Consider the following 24,174-nt stretch of genomic DNA (forward strand, 5'->3'; position numbering starts at 1 on the left):
GTGGGGAGGGAGGGTCGCTGCAAACAAATAACACTGGCGTGTGCTTGCAGTGCCTCAGCCACACTGGCCCTGCCTCCGCTCATGGCTCGTGTACCCTCCCTGCCCACACTGCTCAGGCTCTAGGTTGCTCCGCCAGAGCATCCAAGGCCAGCCCTGGGCTGCATGCACCTCCCAGGTCTAAGCCGCTCAGGTTCAGGCACTCAGGTAGTCCTCAGCAGCACAGACTCAGTTGGGCCTGTGTTCTGTGCCCTTCTCAGGTCCAAGCAGCTCAGGTGATGAGGTGCTTGGCGAGCATGGACGCTGCAACTTATCGCCTCCCCCCGTCCCTGCTGCTCAGTTTTCTAGGTGTACAACTGGTGCACCTTCTCAGGAGGATGTTGACCGTCCAGAACCCCAAGAAGTCTTAGTTAGCAAAGAAGCCTGCTTGCAGTTTGGTAGATGATGTCTCTCTGGGGCTGCAATTGCCACCTTCCAGCTCTGGCTGCCTGTCACCGGATGGGGATGATCTGCAGCCGGCTAGTTCTGTTTAGTCCTTTGTTCTGTGTGCAGGCCGGGCGGTGTCTTTGGGCTTTTCGTGCAGTAGCGTTCCCACAGTCTGGTTTGCTAGCCCAAGTTAGTTCGCTCAGATTGCCCTTGGGATATTCAGGCTAGATCCTTACTCTAAGAAATGCAGCCTGTGCCTCCCTGCCCAGCCCCTGCTTGCTAGTGGCAGGTGCAGGCATCTGCACTACTTCTCTGCTGGGGGATTTACCGTTGGGCTCGTAATCTGTGGGTTTTAATTATTTGTTTATTTTTCCTCCCTGTTATGTTGTCCTCTGTGCTTCCAAGGTTCGCCACAGAGTCAGCAGTGAGAGTGTTTCCTGGTGTTTGAAAACTTCTCTCTTTTTAAGACTCCCTTCCTGGGATGGAGCTCCGTCCCTACCTCTTTGTCTCTTCTTTTTGTCTTTTACATTTTTTCCTACCCCTTTCGAAGACTATGGGCTGCTTTTCTGGGTGCCTGATGTCCTCTTTCAGCATACAGAAGTTTTTTTTGTGGAATTTACTCACCATTTAAATGTTCTTTTGATGAATTTGTGGGGGAGAAAGTGGTCTCCCCGCCCTATCACTCTGCTGTCTTAGGACCGCCCCTGGACTCTTTTTTTAAATAGAGGTATAATTGATTTGGGGCTGATGAGGTGGCTCTAATGGTAAAGAAACTGCTTGCCAGTTCAGGAGATATAAGAGACATGGGTTTGATCCCTCAGTTGGGAAGATCCTCTGGAGGAGGGCATGGCAACCCACTCCAGTATCCTTGCCTGCAGAATCCAATGAACAGAGGGGCCTGGAGGGCTACAGTACATGTGTTAGCAGAGTTGGACACAACTGAAGCAACTTAACACGTGTATTTTGGTCTTCCCAGGTGGCTTTCATGGCAAAGAACCCGCCAGCTAATGCAGGAGTTGTAAGAGATGTGGGTTCGATCCCTGGGTCAAGAAAATCCCTTGGAAGAGGACAAGGCAACCAACACCAGTATTCCTGCCTGGAGAAACCCATGGACTAGCTATAGTGGTCTATAGTCCATAGAGTTGCAAAGAGTTGGACACTACTGAAACGACTTAGCATGCATGCATAGTTGATTTAGAAAATTGTAATAGTTTCAGTTGTACAGCATTGTAATTCAACATTTTTATAGATTATTCATTTAAATGTACTGCATAAGAATGCCTATGTTTCCCTTTGTCGTGCAATGTATCATTGCTGCTTACCTATTCTATACATAGTAGTTTGTATGTCTTAGGCCTATAACCCTATCTTGTACCTCTTCCCTTCCTTTTCTCAATGGGTAGCCACTAGTTTGTTCTCTACATCTATAAGCCTATTTCTGTTTTGCTAAATACATTCATTTTACTTTTAGATTCCTTATATAAGAGGTAACGTATAGTGTTTGTCTTTGTATGACAAATTTCACTAACTATATTAAGTTCTAGGCCCATCTGCATTGTTGCAAATGGCAGAATTCTATGAATTTCTATAGTAGCTTCTAGGCCCACCTTCATTGTTGCAAATGACCATTCTTTTTTTACAGCTGAGTAATATTCTATTGTGTGTGTATATATATATGGAAAAGGTCAGTTTTCATTTCAATCCCAAAGAAAGGCAATGCCAAAGCATGCTAAAACTACCACACAATTGCACTCATCTCACATGCTAGTAAAGTAATGCTCAAACTTCTCCAAGGCAGGCTTCAGCAATACATGAACCGTGAAATTCCAGATGTTCAAACTGATTTTAAAAAGTCAGAGGAACCAGAGATAGAATCGCCAACATCCACTGGATCATCAAAAAAGCAAGATAGTTCCAGAAAAACATCTATTTCTGCTTTATTGACTATGCCAAAGCCTTTGACTGTGGGATCACAAGAAACTATGGAAAATTCTTCAAGAGATGGGAATACATGACCATCTGACCTGCTTCTTGAGAAACCTGTATGCAGGTCAGGAAGCAATAGTTAGAACTGGACATGGAACAACAGACTGGTTCCAAATAGGAAAAGGAGTACGTCAAGGCTGTATATTGTCGCCCTGCTTATTTAACTTATATGCAGAGTATATCATGAGAAACGCTGGGCTGGAAGAAGTACAAGCTGGCATCAAGATTGCTGGGAGAAATATCAATAATGTCAGATATGCAGATGACACCACCCTTATGGCAGAAAGTGAAAAGGAACTAAAAAGTCTCTTGATGAAAGTGAAAGAGGAGAGTGAAAAAGTTGGCTGAAAGCTCAACATTCAGAAAACGAAGGTCATGGCATCTGGTCCCATCACTTCATGGGAAATAGATGGGGAAACAATGGAAACAGTGTCAGACTTTATTTTGGGGGTCTCCAAAATCACTTCAGATGGTGACTGCAGCCATGAAATTAAAAGATGCTTACTCCTTGGAAGGAAAGTTATGAATCAACCTAGATAGCATATTAAAAAGCAGAGACATTACTTTTGTAACAAAGGTCCATCTAGTCAAGGCTATGGTTTTTCCAGTGGTCATGTATGGATGTGAGAGTTGGACTGTGAAGAAAGCTGAGTGCTGAAGAATTGATGGTTTTTGAACTGTGGTGCTGGAGAAGACTCTTGAGAGTCCCTTGGACTGCAAAGAAATCCAACCAGTCCATTCTAAAGGAGATCAGCCCTGGGATTTCTTTGGAGGGAATGATGCCAAAGCTGAAACCCCAGTACTCTGGCCACCTCGTGAGAAGAGTTGACTCATTGGAAAAGACTCTGATGCTGTGAGCGATTGGGGGCAGGAGGAGAAGGGGATGGCAGAGGATGAGATGGCTAGATGGCATCACCGACTCAATGGACCTGAGTTTGAGTGAACTCTTGGTGCTGGTGATGGACAGGGAGGCCTGGCGTGCTGCAATTCACAGGGTCGCACAGAGTCAGACACAACTGAGCTACTGAACTGAGTTGATACACAGATATCCCCAATCTTCTTTACTATTCATCTGTTGTTAGACATTTAGGTTGCTTCCATATCTTGGCTATTATAAATAATGCTGCTATGAATATTGTACTATATGTATCTCAGGAGACAGATCAAAAAAACTATTACTACAACTTACATCAAATTGTTCTGCCTATGTTCTCTTCTAAGAATTTTATGCTTTCAGGACTTAGATTTAGGTCTTTAATCCATCATTTTCAGTTTATTTTTGTATATGATGTGAGGAAATGTTCTAATCTCATTGTTTTACATGTAGCTGCCCACTGCATATTCTTGCCTCCTTTATCACAGATTAATTGACCATAAATATATGGATTTATTTCTGGATTCTGGATTCTGTGCCATTAATCTCTGTGTCCTTTTTTTCTTTTTCTTTTGTTCCAGTGCCATACTTTTTTCTTCTCTCTCTCTCTCTTTTTTACCTGTGCCAAGCAGCTTACAGATCTTAGTTCCCCAACCAGGGACCAAACCCAGGCCCCTGCAGTGAAAGTGCTGAGTCCCAACCACTGGACTACCAGGAAATTCCCACCATACTGCTTTAATTAATGTAGACTAAAGTCTGGGACAGTTATGCTTCCAGTTTTGATTTTTTTTGAAAGATTAATATAGCAATTTGAGATCTTCTGTGGTTCCATATAAATTTTAGGAGTATCAGTTCTAGTTTTGGGGAAAATGTCAGGGGTATTTTGATACAGTTGCATTAAATCTTTAGACTGTTTGGGTAGTCTAAAAAACTATTGTATCTTAGAACTATTCATGCTTCCAACCCAAGAACACAAAATATCTTTCCTTCTTTTACCATTTTCAAATACCTTCATCATTTTTTTACAATTCTCAAAGTATACTATAGTGACCACTTCCTTGGTTAAGTTTATTCCTAGGTATTTTTATTGGAATTTCATTGAGACAAGTTTTGGTTGAACTGACATAACAATATTGAGTCTTCCAATTCATTAACAACAGTAATAAATATGAGAATAGAATAAGAAAAAAATCCTGTAGTACAGAGTTTATAATTATGCATTTAAAGAAAAAGTCATGAGTATGTATATGTGTGTATGTGTATATATATATATATATATATATATATATATATATATATATGAGTATGCATGCATATATTGGCACTAATAGTAAAGAACACTGCTGTCAATGAAGGAGACATAAGAAATGCGGGTTCAATCCCTGGGTCAGAAGGATGCCCTGGAGGAGGGCATGAAGTATTCTCTCCTTGAGAATCTTATGGTCAGAGGATCCTGGCAGACTGCAGCCCATAGGGTCACAAACAGTTGGACACAACTGAAGTGACTTAGCACAGCACATATATGTATCCAAAGAAGTAGGTTGCTGCTGCTAAGTCACTTCAGTCATATCTGACTCTGTGCGACCCCAGAGACGGCAGCCCACCAGGCTCCCCCATCCCTGGGATTCTCCAGGCAAGAACACTGGAGTGGGTTGCCATTTCCTTCTCCAATGCATGAAAGTGAAAAGTGAAAGTGAAGTCGCTCAGTCGGGTCTGACTCCTAGCAACCCCATGGACTGCAGCCTACCAGGTTCCTCTGTCCATGGGATTTGCCAGGCAAGAGTACAGAAGTGGGCTGCCATTGCCTTCTCCAATATAAAGATATTAATGGATACAAAATTCCATGATTATAAGCCTCATCATATGTGTTGTCCTTCCAACTGTTGCCTATCTTCTGTTCTCCAAATCCCTGTACAGAAGCCTATAATTTGTTACTAACTCCACTACTTTCCTAGCCTCTAAAATACACTTGTTATTCTTTTTCTCTTGCCTTGTAAAGTCAAGGAATTATCAAATAACTTCTTTGTGATTTCTTTTTCACTCTTCTTATTTTCAGTCTTCCCCTATTACTATAACCTGGAGTTGACCTCACACACTTGCTGTGCTACGTGTGCGCTAAGTCACTTCAGCCATGTATGAATGTGCGACCCTATGGACTGCAGCACACAAGGCTCCTCTGTCTGTGGGATTCTCCAGGCAAGGTTACTGAAGTGGGTTGCCATTTCCTTTTCCAGCAGACCTTCCCAACCTAGGAATCAAACCTGCATCTCCTGTGTCTCCTGCATTGGGAGGCCAGTTCTTTACCACTAGTGACACCTGCTACAGTAATATCCTAATTGGTCTGTCTGAATCAAGCCTGTGTTTTGCACCACATTTCTCCCATTTTAAAGTGCACATTTGTACCATATTTAATGTTCCTATATTTGTACCACATGTAATGTTCACATTTGTACCACATTTATGTTCACATATTCACATCTCTCTCCTTTTAATGTTGTAATTATCTTTTTTTTGAAAATGACCCCATTAACCACACACTATTGCTAATATAATAGCTGGCATCCAATTTTTCTGCACTATGGCATAAATACACATTTCAAATCTTTTTTTTTTTTTTTTTTTTGATCAGCCCTGGGATTTCTTTGGAAGGAATGATGATGAAGCTGAAACTCCAGTACTTTGGCCACCTCATGTGAAGAGTCACCTAATGACTCATTGGAAAAGACTTTGGGGGGGGGGGGGCGCGGTCCTAAGATGGCAGAGGAATAGGACGGGAAGACCACTTTCTCCCTCACAAATTCCTCAAAAGAACATTTCAACGCTGAGCAAACTCCACAAAACAACTTCTGAATGCTGGCAGAGGACATCAGGCAACCAGAAAAGCAGACCATTGTCTTCAAAAACAGTGAACCTCTCTGGGTGTCCCTCAGTGTGGAGAAACTTTTCATCTTTAACCTAGATGTTTTATCATTGATGCTGTACAGATGGAGAAGTCTTGAGGCTACTGTAAAAATAAAACTGAAAACCAGAAGCAGGAGGCTTAAGTCCAAAGTTTGAGAACATCAGAGAACTCCTGAATTCAGGGAATATTAAGCAATAGGAGCTCATCAAACACCTCCATACCTACACTGAAACCAAGCTCCACCCAAGGGCCAACAAGTTCCAGAGCAAGACATACCACACAAATTCTCCAGCAACACAGGAACACACCCGTGAGCTTCAATATAAAGGCAGCTTAAAGTTACTCCAAAACCTTTGACGTCTCATAACCCATTACTGGTCACTCCACTGCACTCCAGAGAGAAGAAACCCAGCTCCACCCACCTGAACTCCAACACAAGCCTCCCTAACGAGGAAACCTTGACAAGCCACTGATACAACCCCACCCACAGTGAGGAAGCTCCATAATAAAGAGAACTCCACAAATTACCAGAATATGAAAAGGCCACCCAAAACGCAGCAATATAACCAAGATGAAGAGACAGAGGAATACTCAGCAGGTAAAGGAACAGGAGAAATGCCCACCAAGCCAAACAAAAGAGGAAGAGATAGGGAATCTAACTGAGAAAGAATTCCGAATATTGATCACAGATAAATAGCCTAGAGACAAGGATTGAGAAGATGCAAGAAAGGTTTAACAAGGACCTAGAAGAAACAAAAAAAGAGTCAATATATAAGGAATAACACAATAAATGAGATCAGAAACACTCTGGAGGCAACAAATAGTAGAATAACAGAGGCAGAAGATAGGATTAGTGAAATAGAAAACAGAATGGTAGAAATAAATGAATCAGAGAGGAAAAAAGAAAAACAAATTAAAAGAAATGAGGACAATCTCAGAGACCTCCAGGATGATATGAAACGCTCCAACATTCGAATTATAGGAGTCCCAGAAGAAGACAAAAACAAAGACCATGAGAAAATCCTTGAGGAGATAATAGTTGAAAACTTCCCTAAAATGGGGAAGGAAATAATCACCCAAGTCCAAGAAACCCAGAGAGTCCCAAACAGGATAAACCCAAGGTGAAACACCCCAAGACACATATTAATCAAATTAACAAAGATCAAACAGAAAGAACAAATATTAAAAGCAGCAAGGGAAAAACAACAAACAACACACACGGGGATTCCCATAAGGATAACAGCTGATCTTTCAGTAGAAACTCTTCAGGCCAGGAGGGAATGGCAAGACATACTTAAAGTGATGAAAGAAAATAACCTACAGCCCAGATTACTGTACCCAGCAAGGATCTCATTCAAATACGAAGGAGAAATCAAAAGCTTTACAGACAAGCAAAAGCTGAGAGAATTCAGCACCACCAAACCAGCTGTCCAACAAATGCTAAAAGATATTCTCTAGACAGGAAACACAAAAAGGGTGTATAAACCCGAACCCAAAACAATAAAGTAAATGGCAAGAGGATCATACTGATCAATAATTACCTTAAACTTAAATGGATTGAATGCCCCAACCAAAAGACAAAACCTGGCTGAATGGATACAAAAAGACCCCTATTTATGTTATCTACAAGAGACCCACCTCAAAACTGGGGACACGTACAGACTGAAAGTGAAGGGCTGGAAAAATATATTCCACGCAAATAGAGACCAAAAGAAAGCAGGAGTGGCAATACTCATATCCGATAAAATAGACTTTAAAACAAAGGCTGTGAAAAGAGACAAAGAAGGCCACTACATAATGATCAAATGATCAATCCAAGAAGAAGATATAACAATTACAAATATATATGCACCCAATGTAGGAGCACCGCAATATGTAAGACAAATGCTAACAAGTATCAAAGGGGAAATTAACAATAACACAATAATAGTGGGAGACTTTAATACCCCACTCACACCTATGGACAGATCAACTAAACAGAAAATTAACAAAGAAACGCAAACTTGAAATGATATATTAGACCAGTTAGACCTAATTGATATCTATAGGACATTTCACCCCAAAACAATGAATTTCACCTTTTTCTCAAGTGCTCATGGAACCTTCTCCAGGATAGATCACATGCTGGGCCATAAATATAACCTTGATAAATTTAAAAAAAAAAATCAAAATCATTCCAAGCATCTTTTCTGACCATAGTGCATTAAGATTAGATCTCAATTACAGGAGAAAAACTATTAAAAATTCCAACATATGGAGGCTGAACAACACGCTTCTGAATAACCAACAAATCACAGAAGAAATCAAAAAAGAAATCAAAATATGCATAGAAACTAATGAAAATGAAAACACAACAACCCCAAACCTGTGGGACACTATAAAAGCAGTGGTTAGAGGAAAGTTCATAGCAATACAGGCATACCTCAAGAAACAAGAAGAAAGTCAAATAAATAACCTAACTCTACACCTAAAGCAACTAGAAAAGGAGAATTGGAGAAGCCCAGAGTTAGTAGAAGGAAAGAAATCTTAAAAATTAGGGCAGAAATAAATGCAAAAGAAACAAAAGAGACCATAGCAAAAATCAACAAAGCCAAAAGCTGGTTCTTTGAAAGGATAAATAAAATTGACAAACCATTAGCCAGTATCATCAAGAAGCAAAGAGAGAAAAATCAAATCAACAAAATTAGAAATGAAAATGGAGAGATCACAACAGACAACACAGAAATACAAAGGATCATAAGACACTACCATCAGCAATTATATGCCAATAAAATGGACAACGTGGAAGAAATGGACACATTCTTAGAAAAGTACAATTTTCCAAAACTGAACCAGGAAGAAATAGAAAATCTTAACAGAGCCATCACAAGCATGGAAATTGAAACTGTAATCAGAAATCTTCCAGCAAACAAAAGCCCAGGTCCAGACGGCTTCACAGCTGAATTCTACCAAAAATTTTGAGAAGAGCTAACACCTATCCTCCTCAAACTCTTCCAGAAAATTGCAGAGGAAGGTAAACTTCCAAACTTATTCTATGAGGCCACCAACACCCTAATAACAAAACCTGACAAAGACTCCACAAAAAAAGAAAACTACAGACCAATATCACTGATGAACATAGATGCAAAAATCCTCAACAAAATTCTAGCAATCAGAATCCAACAACACATTAAAAAGATCATACACCATGACCAAGTGGGCTTTACCCCAGGGATGCAAGGATTCTTCAATATCCGCAAATCAATCAATGTAATTCACCACATTAACAAATTGAAAAATAAAAGCCATATGATTATCTCAATAGATACAGAGAAGGCCTTTGACAAAATTCAACATCCATTTATGATAAAAACTCTCCAGAAAGCAGGAATAGAAGGAACATACCTCAACATAATAAAAGCTATATATGACAAACCCACAGCAAACATTATCCTCAATGGTGAAAAATTGAAAGCATTTCCCCTAAAGTCAGGAACAAGACAAGGGTACCCACTTTACCGCTACTATTCAACATAGTTCTGGAAGTTTTGGCCACAGCAATCAGAGCAGAAAAAGAATTAAAAGGAATCCAAATTGGAAAAGAAGAAGTAAAACTTTCACTGTTTGCAGATGACATGATCCTCTACATAGAAAATCCTAAAGACTCCACCAGAAAATTACTAGAGCTAATCAATGAATATAGTAAAGTTGCAGGATATAAAATCAACACACAGAAATCCCTTGCATTCCTATACACTAATAATGAGAAAGCAGAAAAAGAAATTAAGGAAACAATTCCATTCACCATTGCAACGAAAAGAATAAAATACTTAGGAATATATCTACCTAAAGAAACTAAAGACCTATATACAGAAAATACAAAACACTGATGAAAGAAATCAAAGAGGACACTAATAGATGGAGAAATATACCATGTTCATGGATAAGAAGAATCAATATAATGAAAAAGAGTATACTACCCAAAGCAATTTACAAATTCAATGCAATCCCTATCAAGCTACCAGCCATATTTTTCACAGAACTAGAACAAATAATTTCAAGATTTGTATGGAAATACAAAAACCTCGAATAGCCAAAGCAATCTTGAGAAAGAAGAATGGAACTGGAGGAATCAACTTGCCTGACTTCAGACTGTACTACAAAGCCACAGTCATCAAGACAGTATGGTACTGGCACAAAGACAGAAATATAGATCAATGGAACAAAATAGAAAGCCCAGAGATAAATCCACACACATATGGACACCTTATCTTTGACAAAGGAGGCAAGAATATATAATGGAGTAAAGACAATCTCTTTAACAAGTGGTGCTGGGAAAACTGGTCAACCACTTGTAAAAGAATGAAACTAGATCACTTTCTAACACTGCACACAAAAATAAACTCAAAATGGATTAAAGATCTAAATGTAAGATCAGAAACTATAAAACTCCTAGAGGAGAACATAGGCAAAACACTCTCTGACATAAATCACAGCAGGATCCTCTATGATCCACCTCCCAGAATTCTGGAAATAAAAGCAAAAATTAACACATGGGACCTAATTAAAATTAAAAGCTTCTGCACAACAAAGGAAAATATAAGCAAGGTGAAAAGACAGCCTTCTGAATGGGAGAAAATAATAGCAAATGAAACAACTGACAACTAATCTCAAAAATATACAAGCAACTTATGCAGCTCAATTCCAGAAAAATAAATGACCCAATCAAAAAATGGGCCAAAGAACTAAATAGACATTTCTCCAAAGAAGACATACAGATGGCTAACAAACACATGAAAAGATGCTCAACATCACTCATTATTAGAGAAATGAAAATCAAAACCACAATGAGGTACCACTTCACACCAGTCAGAATGTCTGCGATCCAAAAATCTGCAAGCAATAAATGCTGGAGAGGGTGTGGAGAAAAGGGAACCCTCCTACACTGTTGGTGGGAATGCAAACTAGTACAGCCACTATGGAGAACAGTGTGGAGATTCCTTAAAAAATTGCAAATAGAACTACCTTATGACCCAGCAATCCCACTGCTGGGCATACACACCGACAAAACCAGGATTGAAAGAGGCACATGTACCCCAATGTTCATCACAGCACTGTTTATAATAGCCAGGACATGGAAACAACCTAGATGTCCATCAGCAGATGAATGGATAAGAAAGTGTGGTATATATACACAATGGAATATTACTCAGCCATTAAAAAGAATACATTTGAATCAGTTCTGATGAGATGGATGAAACTGGAGCCTATTATACAGAGTGAAGTAAGCCAGAAAGAAAAACACCAATACAGTATACTAACACATATATATGGAATTTAGAAAGATGGCAATGATGACCCTGTATGCAAGACAGCAAAAAAGACACAGCTGTGTATAACGGACTTTTGGACTCAGAGGGAGAGGGAGAGGGTTGGATGATTTGGGAGAATGGCATTGAAACATGTATATTATCATGTAAGAATCGAATCGCCAGTCTATGTCCGATGCAGGATACAGCATGCTTGGGGCTGGTGCACAGGGATGACCCAGAAAGACGTTATGGGAAGGGAGGTGGGAGGGGGGGTCATGTTTGGGAATGCATGTACACCCGTGATGGATTCATGTAAATGTATGGCAAAACCAATACAGTATTGTAGAGTAAAATAAAGCAAAAATAATAATTTAATTAAAAATAAATTAATTAATTAAATTAAATTAAAAAAAAGAAAAGACTTTGATGCTGGGAGGGATTGGGGGTGGGAGGAGAAGGGGATGACAGAGGATGAGATGGCTGGATGGCATCACTGACTCAATGGACGTGAATCTGAGTGAACTCTGGGGGTTGGTGATGGACAGGGAGGCCTGGCATGCTGCAGTTCATGGGGTCGCAAAGAGTTGGACACGACTGAGCGACTGAACTGAACTGAACTGAACTGAACATCAAACATTTTAGCACCTCAAACTAGCAAACCTACAGCCCTCCGATCATGATGTGGACAGTCTCAAGTACAAGATATGCCTCAGGACAGCTTCCATACCACTTTCCATAACCGTAACCAGATGAGAGGTGAAAACAATTGTTATTTTCACTAGCTAACATTGGACATTACTTTGCCAACAAATGTCCAGGCAATATATTGGAGTGGGCTGCCATTTCCTTCTCCTTGGGATCTTCCCAGCACAGGGATTGAACCCAGGTCTCCCACATTGCAGGCAGGCAGATTCTTTACCAGCTGAGCTACAAGGGAAGCCCAAGAACAGTGGATTGAGTAGCCTATCCCTTCTCCAGTGGATCTTCCCAACCCAGGAATCCAGCCAGGGTCTCTTGTATTGCAGGTGGATTCTTTATCAACTGAGTTATCAGGGAACTATCAACTTCACAACTATGCAGTTAAGTGTTATTCAGAAGGAAATGGATAGAGGGCCTATTTTTATCAACTGCCAACTCTAATTTCTCCAATTACATATAATAAGCATAAAGGAAGATGTTTTGATATTCTGTTTCTTTGCATATTTTCCATGAATACCCAATATCAGAGTGCAACCCTTGTTTTCTTGTCTACAGTTTTTAAATATATAGTATATAGTGACTAACACTAATGTTATCTGTGGTTAGTTATTATCAATCACTTTTTATTATAAACCTCAGTAAATGAGTATTTTTATTTTCTAAAAAGTAATTTACAATATAGACTATACTAAGAATCAGAGGAGAAGGGGACGGCAGAGGATGAGATGGTTGGATGGCATCACTGACTCAATGGATATGGGTTTGAGTGGACTCTGGGAGTTGGTGATGGACAGGGAGGCCCGGCATGCTGCGGTTCGTGGGGTTAAAAAAGAGTCAGACACGACTGAGCAACTGAACTGAACTGAACTGAAGAACAGTAGTATTTGCGGGTTAATGAGATTAACTAAAGCTATGGTTCATGCCATGATCAATGTAAAGTCAGACTCAGATTGTAAAAGAGTCCAGATAGAAGACAGAAAAAGTATTTGAAGCTTGAATATGGAGTTCATATTCAGAGAGACGGACAGATGTAGGGAGGTGCTGCTAAGTCGCTTCAGTCGTGTCCGACTCTGTTCGACCCCATAGACAGCAGCCCACCAGGCTCCGCCGTCCCTGGGATTCTCCAGGCAAGAACACTGGAGTGGGTTGCCATTGCCTTCTCCAATGCATGAAAGTGAAAAGTGAAAGTGAAGTCGCTCAGTCATGCCCGACTCTTAGTGACCCCATGGACTGCAGCCTAGCAGGCTCCTTCATCCATGGGATTTTCCAGGCAAGAGAACTGGAGTGGGTTGCCATTGCCTTCTCCAGATGAAGGGAGGCAGATTTCAATAAATCAGGTGGGTAGTATTAAGGTAAGTACAGGAAATAGGCTCTGCTACAGTGGCTATGAGGGCTTCCCTGGTGGCTCAGCAGTAAAGAATCCGCCTGCAATGCAGGAGACCTGGGTTCAATCCCTAGTGCGAGAAGATCCCCTGGAGGAGGGCATGGCCACTTCAGTATGCTTGACTGGAGAATCCCATGGACAGAGGAGCCTGGTGGGCTATAGACCATAGAGTCACAGAGAGTTGGACATGATTGAAGCCACTGAGCATGCACACACACACAGTGGCTATAAATGGCTAATATTTATAGCTTCTCTGTACCATGCTGCACAGCACAATTTCAGTGGTAGTTATGGGTGGCTCTGACAGATGTTTTCTTAATTTCATTATCTGAAATTAGTTATGGATCTTTTATCACTTTGACATTTCTACATAACCAATCTTTCCTAAACTTAGTGTACAAAAACAACAAACTTCTATTGTTTCTCATGAGTCTACAGTTCAGCTAGGAGGTTCTGCTGATCTGGTCTGGATTTTCCCACATTTGGGGAAATCAATTGGCTATAAGCTGATCTAGAATGCTTCTGTTGGAATGAAGGAGCTCTGCTTAAGTGTATCTTTCTTTTTCCAGCAGATTAGCCTTGTCTTGTTTCTCATGAGAATCACATGGTCCAAGAGACAGAGGATGTGTGCTTGGTTTCTTGACTCGTACACTTTAGCACAACATTTCTTTAGTCACATTCCTTTCGCAAGAGCAAGTCACAGGTCTAGATCAGATTCAAAGGCTGAAAAAAATAGGAATTTGTCCAATGGAGATGAAGAATCACATTCTAAAGAATATGACCACCTGTCTATTAATCACCACACAGTTAATGAGGAATTCCCTAATTACTTTCAAAACTGTGATGTGTATTAGTACATCCTAGGGCTTTTGCAATCAAATTACCACAAAGGAAGTGGCTTACAATTGAAATTTACTCTCTCACAGATCAGGAGGCAAGAAGTCTGAAACCAAGCTGTGAGCAGGATGGGAACTTGCCAATGATCCCAGTGATCCTGGCATATAGCTACATCTCTTCAGCTCCTGCCTCCATCTTCACATGGCTGTGTTTCCTACAGGTCTGTATATCTCTGTGTCTCTAAATCTTTCCTTATGGAATGATACTAGTCATTGGATCTATCACGCATTCTAATCCATTAGAGCTTCCCTTGTGGCTCAGCTGGTAAAGAATCTGCCTGCAAAGCAGGAGACTAGGGTTCAGTCCCTAAGTTGGGAAGATGCCCTGAAGAAGGGAAAGGCTACCCACTCCAGTATGCTGGCCTAGAGAATTCCATGGACTGTATAGTCCATGGGGTTGCAAAGAGTCGGACACAACTGAGTGACTTTCACTTTCAACCTATTATAACCTCATCTTCATCTGATTATAAATACTCTATTTCCAAATAAGGTAGGACTTCAGCATATCTTTTGGGGGACACAAATCAGTCCACAAGAGTGATCATATATATTTTATCAAAAGTGCTTCAGTTCAGTTCAGTTCAGTAGCTCAGTCGTGTCCAACTCTTTGCGACCCCACAAATCACAGCACGCCATGCCTCCCTGTCCATCACCAACCCCCGGAGTTCACTCAAACTCACATCCATCGAGTCGGTGATGCCATCCAGCCATCTCATTCTCTGTCATCCCCTTCTCCTCCTGCCCACAATCCCTCCCAGCATCAAAGTCTTCTCCAATGAGTCAACTCTTTTCATGAGGTGGCCAAAGTACTGGAGTTTCAGCTTTAGCATCATTCCTTCCAAAGAAATCCCAGGGCTGATCTCCTTTAGAATGGACTGGTTGGATCTCCTTGCAGTCCAAGGGACTCTCAAGAGTCTTCTCCAACACCACAGTTCAAAAACCATCAATTCTTCAGCACTCAGCTTTCTTCACAGTCCAACTCTCACATCCATACCTGACCACTGGAAAAACCATAGCCTTGACTAGACGGACCTTAGTCAGCAAAGTAATGTCTCTGCTTTTCAATATGCTATCTAGGTTGGTCATAACTTTCCTTCCAAGGAGAAAGCATCTTTTAATTTCATGGCTGCACTCACCATCTGCAGTGATTTTGGAGCCCCAAAAAATAAATTCTGACACTGTTTCCACTGTTTCCCCATCTATTTCCCATGAAGTGATGGGACCAGATGCCATGACCTTCGTTTTCTGAATGTTGAGCTTTAAGCCAACTTTTACACTCTCCTCTTTCACTTTCATCAAGAGGCTTTTTAGTTCTCCTTCACTTTCTGCCATAAGGGTTGTGTCATCTGCATATCTGAGGTTATTTATATTTCTCCCGGCAATCTTGACTCCAGCTTGTGCTTCTTCCAGCCCCGCGTTTCTCGGGATGTACTCTGCATATAAGTTAAATAAGCAGGGCGACAATATACAGCCTTGACGTACTCCTTTTCCTATTTGGAACCAGTCTGTTCCATGTCCAGTTCTAACTGTTGCTTCCTGACCTGCATATAGGTTTCTCAAGAGGCAGCAAAAGTGCTTAAGATAAATCAAATTCTCTTATATATGATTGTTTCATATATATGCAAAAAATTTTGCCTGTCATTTCAAAATGTTCATTCCATAGGCTTCTGTGTAAGATATTTAGATGGAACTTATAAATAAATTCAGTCAAATGACATTTGCTTCCTGAATTTTTTGATTTTTTTATTCATTAGAATTTTTCATTTAAAAAAAAATAAACTGACTTTTGATGATTTACATAGGAGAAATATTGAACACATATTTAGAAGCCTACTACCTAGAAATGGAAAGGAAAATGTAAGAAAAAGCAGGGTTGTTGTGAAAATTTAAATTTATACTCTAGAATCAGTTGTGTAAATACTCTGCTGTGGCACAACTATCATCTGAATGCCATGGTTAAAGCTTGCACCCCGAGTACTGGACACAGGGACCTGCCACAGTCACTGTAGTCTCCTTTGTTCCTGGATACTGGGAGCCACTGGCTTCATGTGAATCCCCACTCTCCTATCTCTTTACATGGTTAAATTGCAATTCAAAATATGATTAATTGAGATTAAGTTACATATGTTCAAACTAGCCATAAGAGAATCTGGTAAATCATGGTCTATCCAGCCTTCACCCCTTCTCCATGCCCTTAGAATCATAAAATGAGGAGTCAAGAGGCTAAAAATGAGGAGTCTAGAGGCTAAGTGATCCATAGATAACTCCTGCCCCTTCCTTTCTGAATATATTAAATTGTAATAGCACAATAAAAACTCAAATGACTTTGCTAAGAACATGGACAGAAATGAAAATTCATGGAAGATAAATACTCAGTATTGGGTTCTGAATTCAACTTAGTGATTGTCTATCAAGTCTGTAGGTTTTATTTCACAGTGAATCACCATGTTACATACATTTTATTCTCTATACTACCTGAACTTTCATAGAACTCACTATCAGTATTTATAATAAGTTTATAAATGTACATGTATTTGTTATTATAATATTGACTTTGGAGGTTAAGAATTTTGCTTTATGTCATCATTATATAATTGTATTTTACTAGCTAATTGTTCTTAAGTTATACCTCTTAACCAAATCTAAAATTCCTTTCAGTTCAGTCAGTTCAGTTCAGTCTCAGTCATGTCCGACTCTTTGCGACCCCATGAATCACAGCACACCAGGCCTCCCTGTCCATCACCATCTCCCGGAGTTCACTCAGGCTAACGTCCATTGAGTCCTTGATGCCATCCAGCCATCTCATCCTGGGTCGTCCCCTTCTCCTGCCCCCAATCTCTCCCAGCATCAGAGTTTTTTCCAATGAGTCAATTCTTCACATGAGGTGTCCAAAGTACTGGAGCTTCAGCTTTAGCATCATTCCTTCCAAAGAAATCCCAGGGTTGATCTCCTTCAGAATGGACTGGTTGGATCTCCTTGCAGTCCAAGGGACTCTCAAGAGTCTTCTCCAACACCACAGTTCAAACGCATCAATTCTTTGGCGCTCAGCCTTCTTCACAGTCCAACTCTCTTAGGACAATTTTATTTATTTCACGTTAAAATATAAATATAAACTATGATATACCTTGGATTGGATTCATTAATTTCACTAGAGTGCCACTGAAATAAACCACACAAACTTTTTAAGCTATACTGAAATATGAAATATGTTTGATCACTTTTTCTTCTTACCTCAGCTCTCATATATGTAACAGGATTGGATACTATGCAAACTAACCAATATACCTAATTCTTTTCTTATGTGTACCAGGTTTGGCATTGGAGGACACCCTCTAATACTCAAACTTAAGGACATTTAAAGGAAATATTTCCAGAATTGCTTGTAAATAACAATGTGGGGACATATATTTGAAAGCCATCTATGAAACTGAAAACAAAGGAAGGACTCTATGCAAAATGTTTTCTGCAAAAATCTCAATGATATCATCATAGTAACAATGATAAAAATGTATGGCCCAAAGTAAACCCTGGGGCTTCCCTTGAAGCTCAGTCAGTAAAGAATCCACCTGCAATTCAGGAGACCTGGTTTGATTCCTGGGTTGGGAAGATTCCACTGGAGAAGGAAATGGCAACCCCTCCCTTGCCTGGGAAATCTCATGGACAGAGGAGCCTGGTGAGTTACAATCCAAGGGGTTGCAAGAGTCAGACACAACTGAGAGAATAAACCACTAGCACAAATCCTGGAATTACTGTTAGTAAAGAAAACATTAGACAGCACTGGTTTGAGAGGAAAACTCATCAAATCAATCTTTCCAATTATAACTCTAGATATAATAATGACTTTGTTAATTAGCTTTTGGAACACTCAAAATCAAATGCTCATGTTGGCTCAGTGGATAAGAATTTGCCTGCCAGTGCAGGGAACATGCAGTTCCATCCCTGGTCCAGGAAGATTTCATATCCTCTGGAGCAACTGAGCCCATGCTCCATGGCTCCTCTAGAGCCCACAGATGGCAACAAGACAAACCACCACAATGAGAAGCCCATGCACCATGAGGAAGAACAATCCCCACTTCATGCAACTAGAGAAAGCCCATGAGTAGCAGCAAAGTCTCAGTGCAGCCAAGATAAATAAATAAAAATTTATAAAAACAGAAAAAAATCAACTTATAAATTGAGGCTGGAAAGTTTTTTAAAACATCTCCATGAAGATCTTGCAGTTAAGTGACTTTTATCAATTTTAATAAAACTATTTGAAACATAGTAATTATAAATTCTCTGTAAAAACTTGTAGACTATCAATCACACAGAATATGCAATAGGTATATGATTTATGAACATTTTTGCTTTCATCCTATAGAAGAAATTAATTTGCATTTCAATCAGAAGGGAGTATATGCATAACTAAAACATACCCTATATGTGGGATCCACCCCATATTTTCTGTTAGTCACTAAGAGTCGCTGAGCGACTTCACTTTCACTTTTCACTTTCATGACCTGGAGAAGGAAATGGCAACCCACTCCAGTGTTCTTGCCTGGAGAATCCCAGGGGCGGCGGAGCCTGGTGGGCTGCCGTCTATGGGGTCGCACAGAGTCGGACACGACTGAAGCAACTTAGCAGCAGCAGCAGCAACAGTAATATCAAACAACCAGATAGTGTTTACCATGTATCAGGTGCTCTCATAAGTTCTTTTAATATATTGCTTATTTTATTCTTCTCTATATTTGATTATGCTAGTTTATTAAATGCATACACATGCACTATTCAATAGATTTAACAATCTCACAATTTACTTCTGAGTCACATGAAGCTAGTAGGAAACCACTGCAATAGAGTCTTGCCAGAGGCTCACTGAACTTAGTAACATTAATTTTAAAATATTTGAGTTAGGCTTAAAAAATTAAAAGGCCACTGAAACAGAAATATTTAAAGGAACTGATATTTCCGGCCCCAAATTCCTGTTACATTCAATGGATACAAACTTCAGGGAATCACAATTAAACTAAAATAGTGAACACAAGTTGAAATTGGAGATGACTTTTAAATTTTCTTGAAAATTGACAAAGAATGATTGAGAGTCATTATTGCTTAAAGAAAAAATTGTAAAATTAAAAAAAAAAAAACCACTGGCTAACAAAGACTTAGAGCAACTGATATCGTTTTATATGAATTGCATATTCAAAGTCAATATATCCTTATGCTAGTGGAAATATGATATTTTTCAAAAATTAAATTGTTCATTTTGTTCTTCTATGCTGTCTCAAGGTGTTTTCATGCCTGAAAGGCCAAATTATCATGTAAGTGGGGACTTTATCATGATAAAAATGTGACTGGAGACTTTTAACAGGTTAAGATACTGGACTTCAAATTCAAAAGAGTATGAATTCAAATTCTTCAGGACCACCTCTGCATAACTCTTTGCCTTTTCAAATTAATTTTCTGGCCCTAATTTTTCTTTTACAAAAAATAAATGCAAAAGAAAATCTATCTCTTGGGTTGTTGCAGGTGCATTTGTTAAAGGCATGACTTGAAAAATCATGTTAGCGATTACTAACTTTACTCTGTTTCACTTACAATATTGTCAAGCAAAGATTGTTGTTTAAATTCTAATAGCTGATTGTGGTGCAGGAGCACTCTTGAGAGTCCCTTAGACTCCAAGGAGATCAAACCAGTCAATCCTAATCCTAAAGGAAATCAATCCTGAATATTTATTGGAAGAACTGATGCTGAAGCTGAAGCTCCAATACTTTGGCTATGATATGAAGAGCCGACTCATTGGAAAAGATCCTTATGCTGGGCAAGATTGAAGGCAAAATGAGAAGGGAATAGCAGAGGATGAGACAATTAGACAGTGTCACCAATTCAATGAACATGAGTTGAGCAACTTCTGGAATACAATGAAGGACAGGGAGGCCTGGATTCGTGGGGTCACAAGGAGTCAGACACAACAACAGAACAACAACAACAACAACAAATAGCTGATTAATCCAAATTAATAGCAGATTTAGCCAATGATCAAAGAAGTCCAGAAGCATGTTAACAAATATTAAAACTAAGGTAATTTTTTAAAGTAACCTCATTTAAACCCACCACACTTATAAAGGATTTGCACCATGAATTTTTGGCAACTACAAATCTTTACCTTTCATTATCTTTTAAAAATTCACTTAAAACACATTACATGATAGTCTTTGCATAACATTAAATGGAGAATATACAGTGGTTTGTGGCAGATATTTTCATTTACCCTTCATAACTTTTCCCATCCTGATCTGTGCTCCAGAAAGCTGTCCATTATACTGCACCAGTGGACACTCTTGCACTCTGTCTCAAGTTAGTTTGATCAAGAAAAGATACCATGTAAGGGAGTCAGAGCAGAATTAGGCTGAGATGGTTGCCTTTCTCTATTAAAGAAAAAAGCTTCCAATGAGCAGCTTTTTCTAAGAGTTTTAACATTCTCTAAAGCAAATGGCAACCCACTCCAGTACTCTTGCCTGGAAAATCCCAGGAACAGAGAAGCCTGCTAAACTACAGTCCATGGGACCGCAAAGAGTCAGACACGACTGAGCAACTTCACTTTCTTTCTTTTCATAGCTCCAGTTAATACCTCTTCTCTTTGCCTTTCAGGTCAAGAGACATAGAATTTCCATCATATGAGCTGCCCCGCAATTTGTTAATCAGTTCGGTTCAGTTCAGTTCAGTCACTCTGTCGTGTCCAACTCTTTGTGACCCCATGAACTGCAGCATGCCAGGCCTCCCTGTCCATCATCAACTCCTGGAGTCTATCCAAGCCCTTGTCCATCGAGTCGGTGATGCCATCCAACCATCTCATCCTCTGTCATCCGCTTCTCCTCCTGCCCTCAAACTTTCCCGGCATCAGGGTATTTTCAAATAAGTCAGCTCTTCGCATCAGGTGGCCAAAATATTGGAATTTCAGCTTCAACATCAGTCCTTCCATTGAACACCCAGGACTAATCTCCTTTAGGATGGACTGGTTGGATCTCCTTGCAGTCCTAGGGACTCTCAAGAGTCTTCTCCAACACCACAGTTCAAACGCATCAATTCTTCGGCGTTCAGCTTTCTTTATGATACAACTCTCACATCCATACATGACTACTGGAAAAACCATAGCCTTGACTAGACAGACTTTTGTTGGCGAGTAATGTCTCTGTTTTTTAATATACAGTCTAGGCTGGTCATAACTTTCCTTCCAAGGAGTAAGCGTCTTTTAATTTCATGGCTGCAATCACCATCTGCAGCAGTCTTGCAGCCCAGAAAAAATAAAGTCAGCTACTGTTTCCCCATCTATTTCCCATGAAGTGATGGGACCAGATACCATGATCTTAGTTTGCTGAATGTTGAAAGCTTCAACATTGAGCTTTAAGCCAACTTTTTCACTCTCCTCTTTCACTTTCATCAAGAGTCTCTTTAGTTCTTCTTCACTTTCTGCCATAAGTATAGTGTCATCTGCATATCTGAGGTTATTGATATTTCTCCCAGCAATCTTAATTCCAGCTTGTGCTCCTTTCAGCCCAGCGTTTCTCATGATGTACTCTGCATATAAGTTAAATAAGCAGTGTGACAATATACAGCCTTGACATACTCCTTTTCCTGTTTGGAACCAGTCTGTTTTCCCATGTCCAGTTCTAACTGTTGCCTCCTGAGCTGCATATATGTTTCTCAAGAGGCGGGTCAGGTAGTCTTTTTTGTGAATTTGTGAACAATCCCCTCATAAAGGAACTCAGTTATCCCAGTCTGAGCTGGGACTCTGACTGAGACACTGAGATCCACCCATCATAGTAGGTGACCTTGACAAAGTAAGAACAAATCTTCCACTCCTTCAAAGCTTTTGTTCATGGGTTCTGGTGCTCCTACTTTGTCTAGAAAAACTTGACACAATTTAATTCAAAGCACATCTAACTTCTGCAAGACTTTTCGAGTGATCGTCCTCTTGACTGCCCCCTTTACTTCATTGTTCCTTAGGCTGTAGATGATGGGGTTTAACATCGGTGTGATGACAGTGTAGGACAATGACACTAGCTTCTTGCTCTCGGGAGACTGGTTGGATTTGGGCCGTAGGTAGGTCAAGCTGGCTGTTCCATAGAAAAGGGATACCACAATGAGGTGAGATGAACAAGTAGAGAATGCCTTCTGGCGACCGGTAGCAGAGGGCATCATCAGGATGGTTTTAATAATGTGAGTGTAGGAGACCAAAATGAGGGAAAAGGGAAACATAATAAATAGCAGTGTGGAGGCAAGTGCTTGCATTTCATACATAGTTGTATCCTCAGTGACTAGTTTCAACACCGGGGGACCATCACAAAAGAAGTGGTCTATGGTGCTTGGTCCACAGAAAGGATGGGCCATCAGCCAAGCTGTCTGTAGCATAGACACAGGAACACCAGACATCCAAGAACCTATAGCCATCCACAAACATAGGGACCTATTCATTATGACTGAATAGCGGAGAGGATTACAGATGGCTACAAAGCGATCATAAGCCATCATAGAGAGGAGGAAACATTCAGAGCTGCCAAAGAAGAAAAAGAAGTACATCTGGGTACCACAGCCTACAAAAGAGATGCTTTTCCTTTGGGATACTAGATCTACCAACATCTTTGGCACCATGACCAAGGTGAAACAGACTTCAAGAAGTGACAAGTTTCTGAGAAAGAAGTACATGGGCATTTGAAGAGCAGGATCCATAATGGAAACTGTGACAATAAGGAAGTTACCCAACAAAGTGACTGTATAGATGACCAGGAACAAAACAAAGAGGGAAACTTGCATCTCAGGCTTGTTTGTAAAGCCACGAAGAATAAATTCAGTCACTTGGGTGTGATTTTCACAGATCATATCTTAGACCAGTTTCTAATAATCAAAGTATATGTGTCAAAGTATCAAAAAATATTCTTTAAAGGTATATATAATGTCAAATATAATAATAAAATTCATAAATGTATCTTTGTTCTCAGTTGTCTTACGATTCTATTTCTCTGAAACAGAATATCTACAATAAGATTAAATCAGAGCAAATAAATAATTTGCATGAATACCACTAATTGCTTGTCACCTAGATGCAGTTTGTCTCTCACCAGTGATGACAGTCTGCAGCTCATGTTCTTCATAAGAGGCATGTTATTTTTCAGGATGAAGTAGAAAGAGTTTGGGCAGCTAATAACTAAAATAGAATCACTTAATAATTTTTAAAAATATATCCAAGAGGTATTCAAGAGGCAAAAATATAAAAATTGGCCTAGTTTGACTTTTTAAATCTTAGATTATAAATGATATATTTCTACCAAATGAAGTGCATTTTAAATTATATACACATGTAGGTACACATATATGTATATGAGGGAACCTTAGTAAATAAACATAGATAAACAAATAAACATAACAGGTGCTTATGATTTTAGTACTTTGTGCAGTCCTCACAGGACTGCTAATTTATGTGATTTTTCCTTTTTTAAAAAATATAAATTTATTTATTTTAGTTGGAGGTTAATTACTTTACAATATTGTATTGGTTTTGCCATACATCAACATGAATCCACCACAGGTATACACATGTTCCCCATCCTGAACCCCCCTCCCTCCTCCCTCCCCATACCATCCCTCTGGGTCCTCTCAGTGCACCAGCCCCAAGCATCCAGTATCATGCATCTAACCTGGACTGACGATTCATTTCATATATCATATTATACATGTTTCAA

The 24,174-nt window shown here is 39.8% G+C and overlaps 1 protein-coding gene across 1 annotated transcript; it reads right to left on the reverse strand.

Annotated features, from left to right (window-relative positions):
- Positions 1 to 22,363: 22,363 nt before the first annotated feature.
- OR10A7 (olfactory receptor family 10 subfamily A member 7) lies at positions 22,364 to 23,314 on the reverse strand. Its single transcript, XM_068971891.1, has one exon. It carries the CDS (start codon positions 23,312 to 23,314, stop codon positions 22,364 to 22,366), a length of 951 nt encoding a protein of 316 aa, XP_068827992.1.
- Positions 23,315 to 24,174: the final 860 nt, after the last annotated feature.

The sequence above is a fragment of the Capricornis sumatraensis genome, chromosome 4 (assembly GCF_032405125.1).
Source record: "Capricornis sumatraensis isolate serow.1 chromosome 4, serow.2, whole genome shotgun sequence".
Classification (NCBI taxonomy): domain Eukaryota; kingdom Metazoa; phylum Chordata; class Mammalia; order Artiodactyla; family Bovidae; genus Capricornis; species Capricornis sumatraensis.

Bases quoted from the DNA above. Each gene is read 5' to 3' on its own strand.
- OR10A7 (XM_068971891.1), bottom strand. From the start codon at position 23,314: ATGATCTGTGAAAATCACACCCAAGTGACTGAATTTATTCTTCGTGGC.